Source organism: Maylandia zebra, linkage group LG7 (genome assembly GCF_041146795.1).
Source record: "Maylandia zebra isolate NMK-2024a linkage group LG7, Mzebra_GT3a, whole genome shotgun sequence".
In the NCBI taxonomy this organism is placed as follows: domain Eukaryota; kingdom Metazoa; phylum Chordata; class Actinopteri; order Cichliformes; family Cichlidae; genus Maylandia; species Maylandia zebra.
Genome location: NC_135173.1, coordinates 64996389 through 65009753, shown reverse-complemented (window position 1 = coordinate 65009753; position 13365 = coordinate 64996389). Strand labels below are relative to the sequence as shown.

Sequence of the window (13365 nt, the reverse complement as noted above, 5' to 3'; positions counted from 1 at the left end):
GGTGGTCTGCGCTTGAATTATGAACTATAAAATGTGTAATATCAGATACTTGAAGGATAATTTTTAAATGTTACACAATGTTAAGGTTAGTCAGTGTAAATGCTGGAGAATATTTCACAAATATCTCCATAAACAATGTAAATGGTAGATACCATTAGAAAGTAGGAATGTTTTTATTCATGTGGCCATTTAAAAAAAAATTGTCTGTAAAATTAATCATAGATTAGTTTTCTGCATTCAGAAAAAAGAGGATTTTTATGTCACGCATGGAAAGAGCCAGTACTTAGAGTAATACACTGGTACAACAACTAACGAGTTGATAATCAGTTTGAATTTAATTTACTTATTTAGATAACTGCTACGCTAATGTCACTGCAAGGATTTCTCCACAAATGTCAGAACAACAATCGTGTAACTTTTATGAGAATATGACATTTGTATGTTTACATAAAAAAAAATATAATAACATAGTTAGACTGACTCTGAACATTAAAACCACTACACTGGAAATATTGATTTTATTGAATAAAGAGAGTACAAGGCAACAATGAACTATTTATTTACACTGGTAGAATTAGATTAATGGAGAAATACATTGTTTATGAAATGTGATGCATTAAACATGAAACATCTTGAGAAAAAACTGTTTTGAATTCAGACTTTTATAGAGATCAATCAATTTTGCAGAAATGAAACAACATCAATTTACCCAAACAACACCTTGTAGGAAACCATGTTGGAGTCACAGTAAGCATGCAGCATCTGGTCCACAGGGCTGTAGTTTAGGCTTTGAATGTTGGGAGACATTTTGTTCATGAAGATGCCAATGTTGAACTTCTCCTGTCCCGTCACGGTGTTGAATGAGTAAAAGATCTCCTCGACCTCCCTGTTAATGTAACGTGTCGCATAGAGAACGCCACACGCCATGAAGGTGTTGGTCACTGCCCGCTTGTAGACTGAAGTGCGCCAGGTACGCCTAAGTGTTGGTGTTTCACCCTCCTCTAGCTTGGAGAGAACCAAGTTGCCAAAGTCCTGAGTGGTGGTGTAGACCACCCAGACACCAGACTCATCTGTTGCCAGGTCCAGGTCAGTGTATGGGTAGCATTCCTCAAGATGGCAGAAGTTACCTTTTGAGTTGTACCTGGTTAACAGAGGATAGCAGTGAAAGTTTCTGTCATAGTTATTCTTTAAACTAACATTTTCAAAGTTGAGTAACAAACCTGGTGCCTTTTGGTAGTTGTAAGGTTGTGACACTTTTAGTGGTGAGATTAAATCGACAAACATAATCTTGGTTGTAACAGTTGTAGTACAAAGCCCCTCCATACAGAACATTATTTGGACCCTGGATAGTGTTGGTAGTTGGGTTTGAGGAGTGGATCTGGACGTTACCTGAAGAAGAAAAAGGAGGAATAAACGTATGTTAATAGTTTAAAACTATAATTTGCTTCACAGAAATGTGCCAGTAATTAAAACAATCGTGCACTTTACTTTATTCCACTTTAAGTAAGGAAAATGTCAGTGTTCTCTTATAATACTAAAGAGTAAAGTCACTTTTATTGTGGTCTGCATAATTCAATTTTAGGTACAGTTGGGTATTGTAGTTACCTAGCAAACTTTAAACGGTCCTTTCCATACACATTCAGTAACCCAACGTACAACAAACCTCCAGGTTAATTTCTTTCTTTCTTGGAAATTCAAATGATTCAATAAACTACTAATTTACCAACTTCAGTGTGATCCCAGTATAAACAGTAAGGGTTTTTTACATTTCGTAGGGGAATAAACAAAGAGAAGCGAGCAGTTCCTTACCTGGGACGCTCACTCCAATGATGAGAGAACTCAGACTGCTGTAAAGACGAACATAGTGGGCATATATATTACTGGAAGTCAACATGACCAGCCAATACCAGCTCTCTTTGCCTTTCTCTGGTCTGGGATCACGACCCCAGGCTCCGTAAGCATACGAGCCAGGATATTCTCCTTTTGTGTAGACCTTTGGCTCAGTAACATTAACAAGCCGGCTGCGTGCACAGGTACCTGAGGGGAAATGTATAGTGTGTATTAGCTGTTCTCCGTGAGGCTACTTTTATGGAGGAAATGCATATTATAACAGGCCTTTTAAATTTATTTATATGACAAACTAGAAATTCTTTTATCAATGCATGCTGGGGTTTATTCATCATATAACGATTGAGCTTTCTTTTACTGCAACTACTTTAAAGTAATAATTGTTATTATTATATTATTTATTAAATGAATTCGGTTCAATTCATGATAGCTTGTGTAACTACCTTTTGAACAAATAACTTGAATTAATGATTTTCTGTATGACATTATGTGATTCTTTCATCTTGTCGACTTCTTCTTTGCAATGTTGCAAAGCTCTCTGAAGGACCCAGCCAAGCATCTAAGTTCGGTTGAGGTTGGGACCTAGCCTTTTACTTCACATATTTTTATTTGAGGTTGTATTTACCTAATTTTAAAGCTTATTGATAGCCATGTTTATCAGTGCAAGTGATTCCTTGTTGCTATTTGAATCCAATTTCAATGCACTGATTGGATTCTTTCATCAGCTGACACAGGCGATCGAGATGATTGATTACTCTAGTGAAAGGCAATGGATAATTAATGGATCCTCACCACATGCAGCTGAGCACTTTTTCTCACATTTGTTTCAGCTTTTCTGACTCAATGACAGATCAAGATTTGGTCTTATTAAGAACTTCACCTATTTTGTATTTTCTATTCAACTGAGTCCTTAATTTTTGTCATCTTTAGAAGTTTAAGGAGCTTGGAAAGAAAAGCGTCTGGACTTCTTTGAGTTGCTTGAAGACGTTTCACCTCTCATCCGAGAAGCTTCTTCAGTTCTAAGGGTTAAATGGTGGAGAGTCCCAGATTTAAACCCAGTGGGAGTTTCCCCCCAAAGAGGGGCAAAGGACCCCCTGATGATCCTCTACTTAATCACATGAGCCAAGGTGTGAAAGCAGGTGTGGGTCACAATCAGCCAGGGTTTCGGGTGAGCTCATTGTGAAACCTGGCCCCACCTGATCATGTGATTTCCTGAGGTCAGATGGCCCAGGATGTGAGTGGGCGTTAAGGCGTCTGGGAAGGGATCTCAAAACTGGATTATAGATGGCAGAGAGTTGGTGTCGTAAACCACCGCCTCTGTTCAAAGATGGTCACTCACAGTGGACGTAAATGGCTTCTTTCACTCCTCTTTCAGACCATCTGTCCTCTCTGTCCAAAATGTGAACATTGGCATCCTCAAAAGAGTGACCTTTGTACTTAAGATGCAGATGAACTGCTGCGTCTTGTCCCGTGGAGGTGGCTCTTCTATGTTGTGCCATGAGCTTGTGAAGTGGCTGTTTGGTCTCTCCGATGTAGAGCTCTGGGTATTCCTCGCTGCACTGTACAGCAAACACCACATTGTTAAGTTTTTGTTTAGGAGTTTTGTCTTTCGGGTGAACCAGTTTCTGTCTGTGTGTGTTGCTGGGTCTGAAGTACACCGGGATGTCATGCTTGGAGAAAACTCTCCTGAGTTTCTCTGATACACCGGCTACATAGGGGATGACAATGTTGTTGCGTCTGTCTTTCTTATCCTCCCTCCCTGGTGTCTGATCTTCTTTCCTGTGCCTCTTTGCTGACTTTATAAACGCCCAATTAGGATAACCGCATGTTTTAAGTGCTTCCTTTACATGTGTGTGTTCCTTCTTTTTCTCTTCAGGCTTAGAGGGAACATGTTCTGCCCGATGGTGTAGGGTCCTGATTACCCCAAGTTTGTGTTGCAGAGGGTGATGGGAGTCAAAGAGGAAGTACTGGTCCGTGTGTGTGAGCTTCCGGTAAACTTCAATGTTGAGGTTGCCATTCTCTTCAATGTGCACAGCGCAGTCCAGGAAAGGCAAACAGTTATCCTTTGTGTCTTCCCTGGTGAACTTGATGTTTTTATCCACGGCGTTAATGTGCGCAGTGAAGGATTCCACTTGTCTTTTGATTTTGACGCAGGTGTCGTCTACATATCTGTACCAGAGGCTGGGTACTCTCCAGAGGTGGGTAGTGACGAGTTACATTTACTCCGTTACATTTACTTGAGTACGTTTTTGAAAAAAATGTACTTTTAAAGTACCTTTTTTGCACGGTACTTTTTACTTTTACTTGAGTACATTTGTGAAGAAGAAACGGTACTTTTACTCGGTACATTAACGGTACATTTGCACAATTCGAGTCGTTACTTTAAAACAAAAATAAAAATTTGTTTAACACATTAGATAACATGCTGCCAGTGGAGTTTTTACCAATGAGATGTGGCCATGCAGTCACATGACCAGTTTGAAACTGTGGCGGGCAGAGCGGCCCAAGCGTTTCAAAGTAGCGGACACACGGAAAGAAGAAACATGAAAACATGGCAGAGTCTACGCTAGAGCTGAAGAGAACACCCTTGGCCTCATATACAAAGAATGTTTTGCTTAAAAGCAGAACAAAGGAACAGCTATGTCTTCAGTGTCGGTGTCTTCAGTGAGAGCCAAAACAAACCAACTTTTCAGCGTGAAACAACTCAACTCGTGTAACCTGAGGAAACGGTAAGTTTTCTCTAAATATCTTTTTAGCTCTGGTTAGCTGGACGTCAGTCTTATGTTACAGCAGCTGTCATATTTTCGGCGCTATGTTGTAGTGAGATAAGTTTGTGGGTGTTTTGTGCAGCTTCGGCTGTCCTGTTAACTGCTCGCTGGTTAGCTAACATGAACTATAAGCTAACAGCTAGCCTGGTTAATGATGCTAGAGTTCAACGCGCATGCAAACAGCTCGTCTCTACTGCTTTAACTGTTAAAACAGAAGGCAATACTGCGGCTGACAGGGTTTAATATGTGAAACAGCAGCTTGTTTAGTTTAAACGGTCTACATTAAGCTGGGCAAACACTGTGCGATTTTTTTCAGTCACGTTATTCAGCTCCTGCTCAAACTGTACAATTGAATCTCAGGGGTTAGAAGTTCATAGGTCACGATGCAGGGCCTGATACTCTGATGCGACCTGAGTGCTCAAACTGTGCGTCCATAACACGAAGCTTATCATACAAAACCTGCCCCTCGCTCGCCCTCTCTCTGTCTTTTACTCACACAGACACACACACACACACACCATCAACTTTGCTAAATTACTAATGAAAAACATTGACAAGGCAGCTGTGATTGAGCAGCAATGTCCATCCAACTCTTTTCATGGTTGTTGTAGTCGTGATAATTTTGTGAGGCTACATTGAAAAGCCTCAGATACGTAAGCGTAGAGCTGCCACCCAGGCAAAAGAAAAATAGAGCTATATCACGTTATAACGTGAAAAGTATATTGTTCTAACAACCTCACAACCAATGTGATATTATGTGATATTATATTGTTCAGATATAATATGAATGTGATATTATATTGTTCAATAGAGCTATATCACGCTATAACGTGAAAAGTTTATTGTTCTAACAATATACTTTTCACGTTATAACGTGATATAGCTCTATTTTTCTTTTGCCTGGGTGGCAGCTCTACGCTTAGGTACTCGGATGAGCTTGCCTCATCCTACAAGTTGTGCCTCCATCTCTTGTGTCCAGATCACATGCTGCACTGCCGTGCTGCTCCACCTTTTCTCTTTCATTTCTGTGTTTGTGCGTGCGCAGTGTGACAGACTGTGTTGAGGGGCGACAGGATTTCAAACAGGTTTGATTATCATGCGACCGTACGATTGATGATTGGGAGCTGGTTGTGAGGTGTTAACTGCTTATCGTTACCCCATGTATACTACACGATGCACACACGATAAAGGCAAAACACGGGCCGATCCCCAAAACGGTTGCGCGACTGAAAAATCGGTTCAAAATGGGCCAAGAATTGCACAGTGTATGGCCAGCTTTTGGAGGCTAGCTCCAAACAAACATCTGCAGCTTGGCAGCACAATAAGCCCTGACCTAATTCTTTTGCAAACGTTACATCTTTCCACGGGTCTCCACTTCATCAGACATCACCTAGACTCAGAGCTGGATGAGGCCAGCACAAACAGCGGCCTATTCGACGAAGATGATGGATCCATGGGGTCAGGAAAACCAGAAAAGGCGGGTAAAGGCGGTGATATGTAACGCGGTCAGTGATTTTGTCCCTTTCAAGGTCTTGAAAACTTTCTTTTTGTAGCTGCTTGTGGGGTCTCGCTTTAAGGCTTCGTAGGTATTGTTGTCACTGATATAGTGATGTTGTGGTCTTTGCTCAGGAAAGTGACGGCCTTCTTTTCTTGTAATGTGAGGTTAGACGGAGGGACTTTGGCACTGGAGAGGGTGGCGGAGACTTTCATTCTGATTTGCTCTGCTTCTGTCTGTGATGATTTGTTAATCCGTATGGCAGTTTCTGTGGCTGTGATGAGGTCCACTATGGGCAACTGTTGCGGAACAATGGCAAAATTGAGTCCTTTGGCTAATACTTTGTTTTCAGGTTCAGTGAGATTCCGGTCTGAAAAGTTCTTCTCCCATTTTTCCTGACTGTCCTCAGGTGTGTGTTCTTCTCTGAGTTGTGTAGATTCAGACTGGGGAGTGGGTGTTCAAGCAACTCAAAGAAGTCCAGACGCTTTTCTTTCCAAGCTCCTTAGACTACGATGACCTGGATGACTGAGAACCTTCACAGACATCTTTAGAAGTTATTTTCTTCAGTGATCTTCTCCATATTTATCTTATCTTACATTAGCTTAGTTAAGCTTACCTTGGCTTAATGTAAAGATCAGTCAAGTTGGTATGGACACAAATGATTTCATGCTACTAGGCAATATGAATTTACAAGAAAAGATTATTAATTGCTCCAACCCCCAATAATTGGTTCCCACCCCCACCAGGAAAAGAGAAACAAATAAACAATCTTTTTTTTTTTTTTTAAAAACTGCTTGATTGACTCACCCTGTGGAGGCTCAGTGGGTGCGACAGTAGTGTTCAGTTTTTCGCTGCACTTGCGTAGATCAACCTTCAGAGCAGCAATGGCTTGTTGTCCCTTTATCACCTGCATGGTGTCGAACTTCTCCAGCTCTTGCATCTCTGTTTTCAAGTTCTCCAGCTGAGACAATTTTGGATTGTTTACAAAATCATGAAAAGAGCAACAGGCATCAGTTAAAAATCTATTTCTATATCTATTTTACAATTTTTTTGTACAATTTATTTAAACAATTACTAAATGCAACAACAAATCAATGTCTGTTTAGCTTGCATTTAATCCCAAAAATTTTAAATGTATCAGATATAGATTTGTGGGGTGTAGAATTAATGTTTTATCTTTAAGGCTCATGTACACCCATTATCTTATATTACACAATTACCTCATAATTTGTATCATGCATTTATGTTGTATCCTTCATCGCAAACCGATATGCATTGCAGAGTAATTTGGGATTTAGACTGCTACACTCAGATACTAAGACATAAACAGAGTGAAGCCTTCTTTTCTGAGGAATGTGTGAGGGCGATGGTCTACCTGGACTGGTGGCCCTAATTGAAAGGTAGTCACAATTGCGGTTACTGAGGCTACAGTCTCCACTGCCTCCGTGGTGGGTATGCATGTGAAGCGAGAGACTACATCAAAGAACACCATGGTTTCATCTGGATCCAGGGTAAATTTCTGGACCTTGTCGGTGTAATCGGTGGAGTTCTTGATGTGATACAGGGTGTTCTCCCCACACAACACAATGCACTACCAGATGAGCTGAATGAGTTCTACGCTTGTTTCAATACCCTAAACACCAACCAACACAGAGGGATTCTACCAGTAGAGGCAGCTCTTCACTCACTGTGACTTTGACTGAAGTATGCAAGGTTCTGAGGAGGACTAACCCCCGAAAAGCAGCCGGTCGTGACAACATCCTAAGCCATGCTTTGAGGGTCTGCTCTTCGGTGAGGTGTTTACAGACATTTTTAATTTATCCCTCATCCAGTCAGCTGTGCCCACATGCTTCAAGTCAACCACCTCCCCAAGAAAAACAACATAACCTGTCTGAACCTGTAATGAAGTGTTTTGAGAGGATAGTCCCATATCAAAGATACCATCCCGGACACACTAGATCCTCTGCAATCCTCTGCATATGGTAAGAACCTTTCTACCGAAGACGCCGTTAATGCAACCATCCAAACAGCCCTTTCAGACCTCCAAAATAAGGACACCTACATTCAAATGCTGTTTACAGACTAGAGTTTTGCATTCAACACCATCATTCCAAACAGACCGTTGGGAAAGCTCTCCACTCTTGGACTGACACCCTCCCTCTGTTGCTGGGTCCTGGACTTCCTCACTAAGATACTCAATGGTGTAAAGATAGTGAGCACAGGGATCCCCCAAGGCTATGTGGTCAATCCACTCCTGGACACCCTTTTCACCCAGAACTGTGTCTCTTCCCAGTACAACACCTCCATCATTAATTTTGTTGATGGGAGATGATCATCATGATGACTAAGGAGATGATTGTTGACCCGAGGATGAGGAGAGACCAGCACGCCTCACTATACATCAACGGGACTCAGGTGGAGACTGTTGTGTGATACCCTGTGTACGCTCAATGATAACCCGTATAGCTAGTAGTACAGCTACTTCAATGTATTTGCAATTGGCACAAATTGACCCAGATTATGTGCCAGATGTCATCAATGATGATCCTGATGTATGTATTGAGCATTAGGTTGTGAATTACTCGATTGTCCAAGAAGAGAATGAAGTTTTCTTCTTTCTCTTTTCTTCTTTTAAAAAAAATTTTGATATTAAGCTTACTCGAAGGACTAGTTACATTTATGATTTGTTTCACATTTATGATTTGTCTTTATATTATGTTATTACATTCTGTCTTTATACTATGTTATCATTTCATGATAAAAGGAGGGAACTGTTGTGATATTTTGATACCATGGTAGCATTTACAGGATATTGTTTTATAGTGATATTATACAGGAAAACTGTTACTCAATAAGGCCCATTTACTAGTTGTTTTTCTCTTTCTCTGTGACCCAAGAATTAATGTGTAAGACTCACAGGCTGGTACCCCAAGGTCGAAAATACCACAGAGACGAGACCACTTCCTTACTCCCATCCTCCCTTCCTTATCCTTTAGAAAAGAGCTTGTTAAAGGCCAGGTGGTTTGTTTCAGAATTCACTAATGAAAGAACTCTGTATTCTATGTCTAGGAGTGTATTTTGCTGGAATGATCATAAATTGTAGCTGAACTGATAAACTACACAAAGGATACTTCTTTGCTCAGAAGGCAGGAAGACGTTTCCTTATTTGGTCTGTACCGGTTTGAACTGAGAACCTGCTGACACACGAACCTTTTTTTCCTCTATATAAACTGTTGTATACTGAATAAACCTTTGAGTTGATTGTGGGAGAGCAACCTGAACAGTCTCTGTATCATTTTGTTCTCCTAACTGCTCCCGACGTCGTAACTAACCTGCTGAACGGCATACCTGAGTGTTACTTTGAATAATTAGGAATCTTATAAGGAAAGGACAAAACTCTGCTTATCGGTGCTCACGCCTTGGAGGAAACCCGATCCACGGAGAAACCCGGGACGGAGATTTCTTTCAGAGACGGTGAAGACATTCAAATCTCTTTGTACCCACATCAGTGAGGATCTCACCTGGACCCATAACACACAGCAGATCATCAAGAAGGTTCAACAACAACTCTTTTATCTAAGAAAGCTGAAAAAATTTGGATTACCCTCCAAACTGCTCAGCAACTTTTACAGACGCACAGTGGAGAGTATTCTGACAAACTCCGGGAATGGAAATAACACCATTCAGGAAAGGAAGGCTCTCCAGCGTGTCTCTAAAATGGCGCAATTCATCTGCGGAGTACCCTTGCCATGCTTAGAGTCAGTTGGGGTTTATTCTAACTTATTTCAGTTATTTTTTTATTTAGTTGTTTGTAGGGAACTTGCAAAATAACAATTTCATTGCTCAGCGTAAGCATTTGTGTTTTGCAGTGTATATGACAATAAACTTCTTAAATCTTGAATAATTCTTTGATAGCCCATGTGTTTAAAGCTGTTTGAGATATTGTACTACCCATAAAAACAATAACCTGGGTTAAATGTATGTCTTTGTTCATTGTTGTTCTTGCACTTTCTTTCTGATTTTCCTCCTTAAGTCTTTGTCTGAGAATTGCACACCTCCGGTAAACTGGAAGTGAACAGCGCAGAGGAAAAGTGAAGACAAAGTAGTAAGAAATGGTCTATTCATTAGAGTGCGACACCGTTTGTGCAAAGAGGATATTACAGGTAAAAAAAATTAGTGCCAACTAGTGGCAGGACTGAGCTCAAGTGCTATCTGGCTCCATCTGGTGGAAGGAGGGGGGGTCTGCAGAATCTTGGAATCTTCTGGTGACAATAACAACAATGTGTCAAACGATGATTAAAGGGAAGCTAAGCTCCTTAGACTACGATGACCTGGATGACTGAGAACCTTCACAGACATTGTGTTGTGTAAAATCTTAAATAAAATTGCAACCACCAGCTGAGCTCGTCTTTTGAAGTGAGATTTATCAAAAGAAAAAGAAAAACACTGCAGAAAACGTTTTTTAGGAAGGACACCGCCCTGAACTATTTTATACCTCCCCAAACACTCTCAAACAAAGAACATTCCTCATTCTCAAGGTAACTGAGGCCAGAAAAGCAGCTCTAGATGGCTCCACTCTGGTCCACCTTTGCTGGCAAGCTCACCTCCACCATATCAAGGCACAATTCTTGAGCAACCACCCATGCAAGCCTCACTCATGGTGGACAGATGTGGAGTTTTAGAAGAGAAGGCAGCTGCACTACCACATTGTTTTTACTGCATTTTTTTTTTTACCAGATTCAATAAAAGTGTTTACTGCTTTTCTCTTTGAGCCACAGGTCCATGGTGCCATGTAAGCCAAATTTGAAATTGCAACCGTCTAATAATAAATTGTGAAAACGTATAATATGAGTGTTTTTCACTTTTCTCATGAAAACACTCAGCTGGGACAAAGATACAGTGATGTAGTAATCTTTAGAATGATGTCAGCATTTTGCAGCATGTGGTTGTGAATCTACCTGTTCAGTGGCGTTAGCAGTGAGGATCTGGTGTTGCTGGGTGGTGCTGTTGAGCTTGTCAATCAGCTGCTTGATCTCAGTCATTTCATTCTCTATAACATACAAGCTGAGAACTCCATACAGCTCTCCGTCATCCTCCTTCTCCAGGATCAGCACATCTTTGTTCAGCTGGGAGAGGCGATGCTCCAACCCCAGCAGCAGACTCTCCAGCTCCACAGTCTGCAGAGGCAGCAGTGATTAACCAGGAATGGAGACAAACAGTATGAGAGCTTTAAAAGACTAGTTACCTTCTCTGGGGTGATGTTGCTGTTGCAGTCTGATACATTGGTTTCAACTATCCTGAGTTTTTCATGAGGGAATGCCTTCTCTGAGTTATTCAGCTCACATGCACATGTTTCTAGTGGAGACACCTGAAAGATAGATTAACTGGCAAGTGAAATAAGCAGAACATCACATTTAGTGGTATTTTACATTTTTTACTTAATAGAAAATAGATATTTTTTCATTGAAATGAAGTCTTCAGTATTTCTTACCTGTTGGGTGAATGTGAGCAGAGCACACAGTGGAATGATCATGTACAGCTTCATGGTGAATCAGAGAGCAGAGCTGAACAAAACCCTCTCTAAAGTGTTTGATTGTGGCACTGGGACTGCAGCAGCACCTTCTAACTTGCAAACACTCCCACTATCCTGTGGATATGAGGAAGTGGATGTGGGTGTGTTTGCATTTTTATCCATCGCTTTGTTTTCTCTATTTTCTGATTTGGATTACAGCAACACCGAGAATTTGCACTTAAGCATGGGAAATGACAGTAAAAGCATCTTCAGCTATACAAAATAAATATCTCACATTTAATAAAGTACCAAATAACAGCTAAAGGATTCAAACTCTGAGTCACTGTTAAACCTATGGTCTATGTGTGATGAGAGGAAGATGCAAACCAATCCAAAAGCTGTGAACAGTGACTAATAGATGTATTTTATTCATTTTTTTTTTTTTTGTTATTTTTTCATGAAATTCTATCAGGAAAAGAAAGTCATGGTCATACACTAAATGAACTATTTGAATTTTATAGTTAATTCTGGGTTTTGTTATTCATACAGTATGTTAGCCACTACCACATTTTGGTGCACACTAAGCTCTTTTAACTGTATCACATATAAATGTACAGTCTTGTGCAGACTTTCTTCTCGTCTCAGACAGTCCCAGACACTGACACGGTCACTGTCCTAATGAGGACACGGATAAGATATATCTTTTAGTGCATGTGTTTGAACATAAAGCCAATAACACAAGAGCTCTAAGAAGAGCTGGAAACAAGCCCAAAGACATTTTTAACCACCTGCCAGCGCCATTCTCCTGTCAAAACTGGTCCATTTAGAAATTAGGCTGGAAGATCAGACTACAAGACTACAATGCTGAATGTCTATGGTTACATGTTGAAGGTAAGGCTCTGGCAGCTTTGCTGGGGTCAGCTAACACAAATAGCTTTGTGCAGATATGAAAAAGAAACAAAGTTGTGTTAGCAATATAGAAGAGTTTTGTTTCTTTCCTGGACACAGTTTGTACTTTCCTATCATGCTCTTGTTTTCTTGTGCAATAAAGCAGTGCTATTTTATTCCTCTCAGCATACAAACTGAAATCAGCTGATGTGCAAGAAGAAAAAAACATTTTTGTTTGTTTGTTTGTTTTTTTGTTTGTTTTGCATCACTCTAGGAGTAATGGAAGGTGCAGATTTTAGGAACAGAAAGTGAATAACTTTATGCAAAGTTTAACTGAATGAAACTTGGCTTAAAGATGACATTGCACAGTTTTTCTCATTACTTCAATATAATGTACATCTATGTAGAGAAAACAAAATGTGGAAGGTGTTTCGATTTCTATTCATAACAACGTTGATTTTGTTGATAATAAGGATGTTACTATTCACCTTACTCTAAAATGTCTTCCTTTAGTATTTCATATTATAAAAAATATAAAAATCAGTTTACTAAAAAATTAAAACTAGCCAAGAAAATTTTTGTTCTGAAAAGTCAGGGGAATCATGTAAAAATGTTCAAAACACATGGAATGTCATTAGTGAAATGCTAAATAAAGAACACTCTGGAAGTATTCCATCTGAACTATCCAATGGCATTAAGAATTTCAGTATTTTGCTTGATACTTTTTTGGTAATGTTGACCCTTCATTAGCTAAAAACATTGTAATATCACGCAATGCCATTTACAAAAAAGTTTAGCACAATTATTGTAAAGGTTTGGAGATGAGAGGTGTGGACCCAAGCGCAGACAATGAT

At 40.1% G+C, this 13365-nt stretch overlaps 1 protein-coding gene across 1 annotated transcript; it reads right to left on the bottom strand.

Moving 5' to 3' along the window:
• Positions 1 to 504: 504 nt before the first annotated feature.
• Positions 505 to 12568, bottom strand: LOC112435111 (olfactomedin-4-like). The gene is made up of 7 exons (XM_076887094.1): positions 11603 to 12568; positions 11357 to 11479; positions 11070 to 11288; positions 6919 to 7072; positions 1810 to 2037; positions 1221 to 1389; positions 505 to 1141 (listed from the first exon to the last, which is right to left on the bottom strand). The coding sequence occupies exons 1-7, from the start codon at positions 11654 to 11656 to the stop codon at positions 706 to 708; spliced, it is 1383 nt and encodes a 460-aa protein (XP_076743209.1). The 5' UTR covers positions 11657 to 12568; the 3' UTR covers positions 505 to 705.
• Between the last annotated feature and the right edge of the window lie 797 nt (positions 12569 to 13365).

Coding starts and splice junctions, on each gene's coding strand:
- LOC112435111 (XM_076887094.1), bottom strand. CDS start 11,656: ATGAAGCTGTACATGATCATTCCACTGTGTGCTCTGCTCACATTCACC. Junction 11,289..11,356: donor GCAACATCACCCCAGAGAAG/GTAACTAGTCTT, acceptor CTGCCTCTGCAG/ACTGTGGAGCTGGAGAGTCT. Junction 2,038..6,918: donor ACCCACTGAGCCTCCACAGG/GTGAGTCAATCA, acceptor ATTTCCCCTCAG/GTACCTGTGCACGCAGCCGG.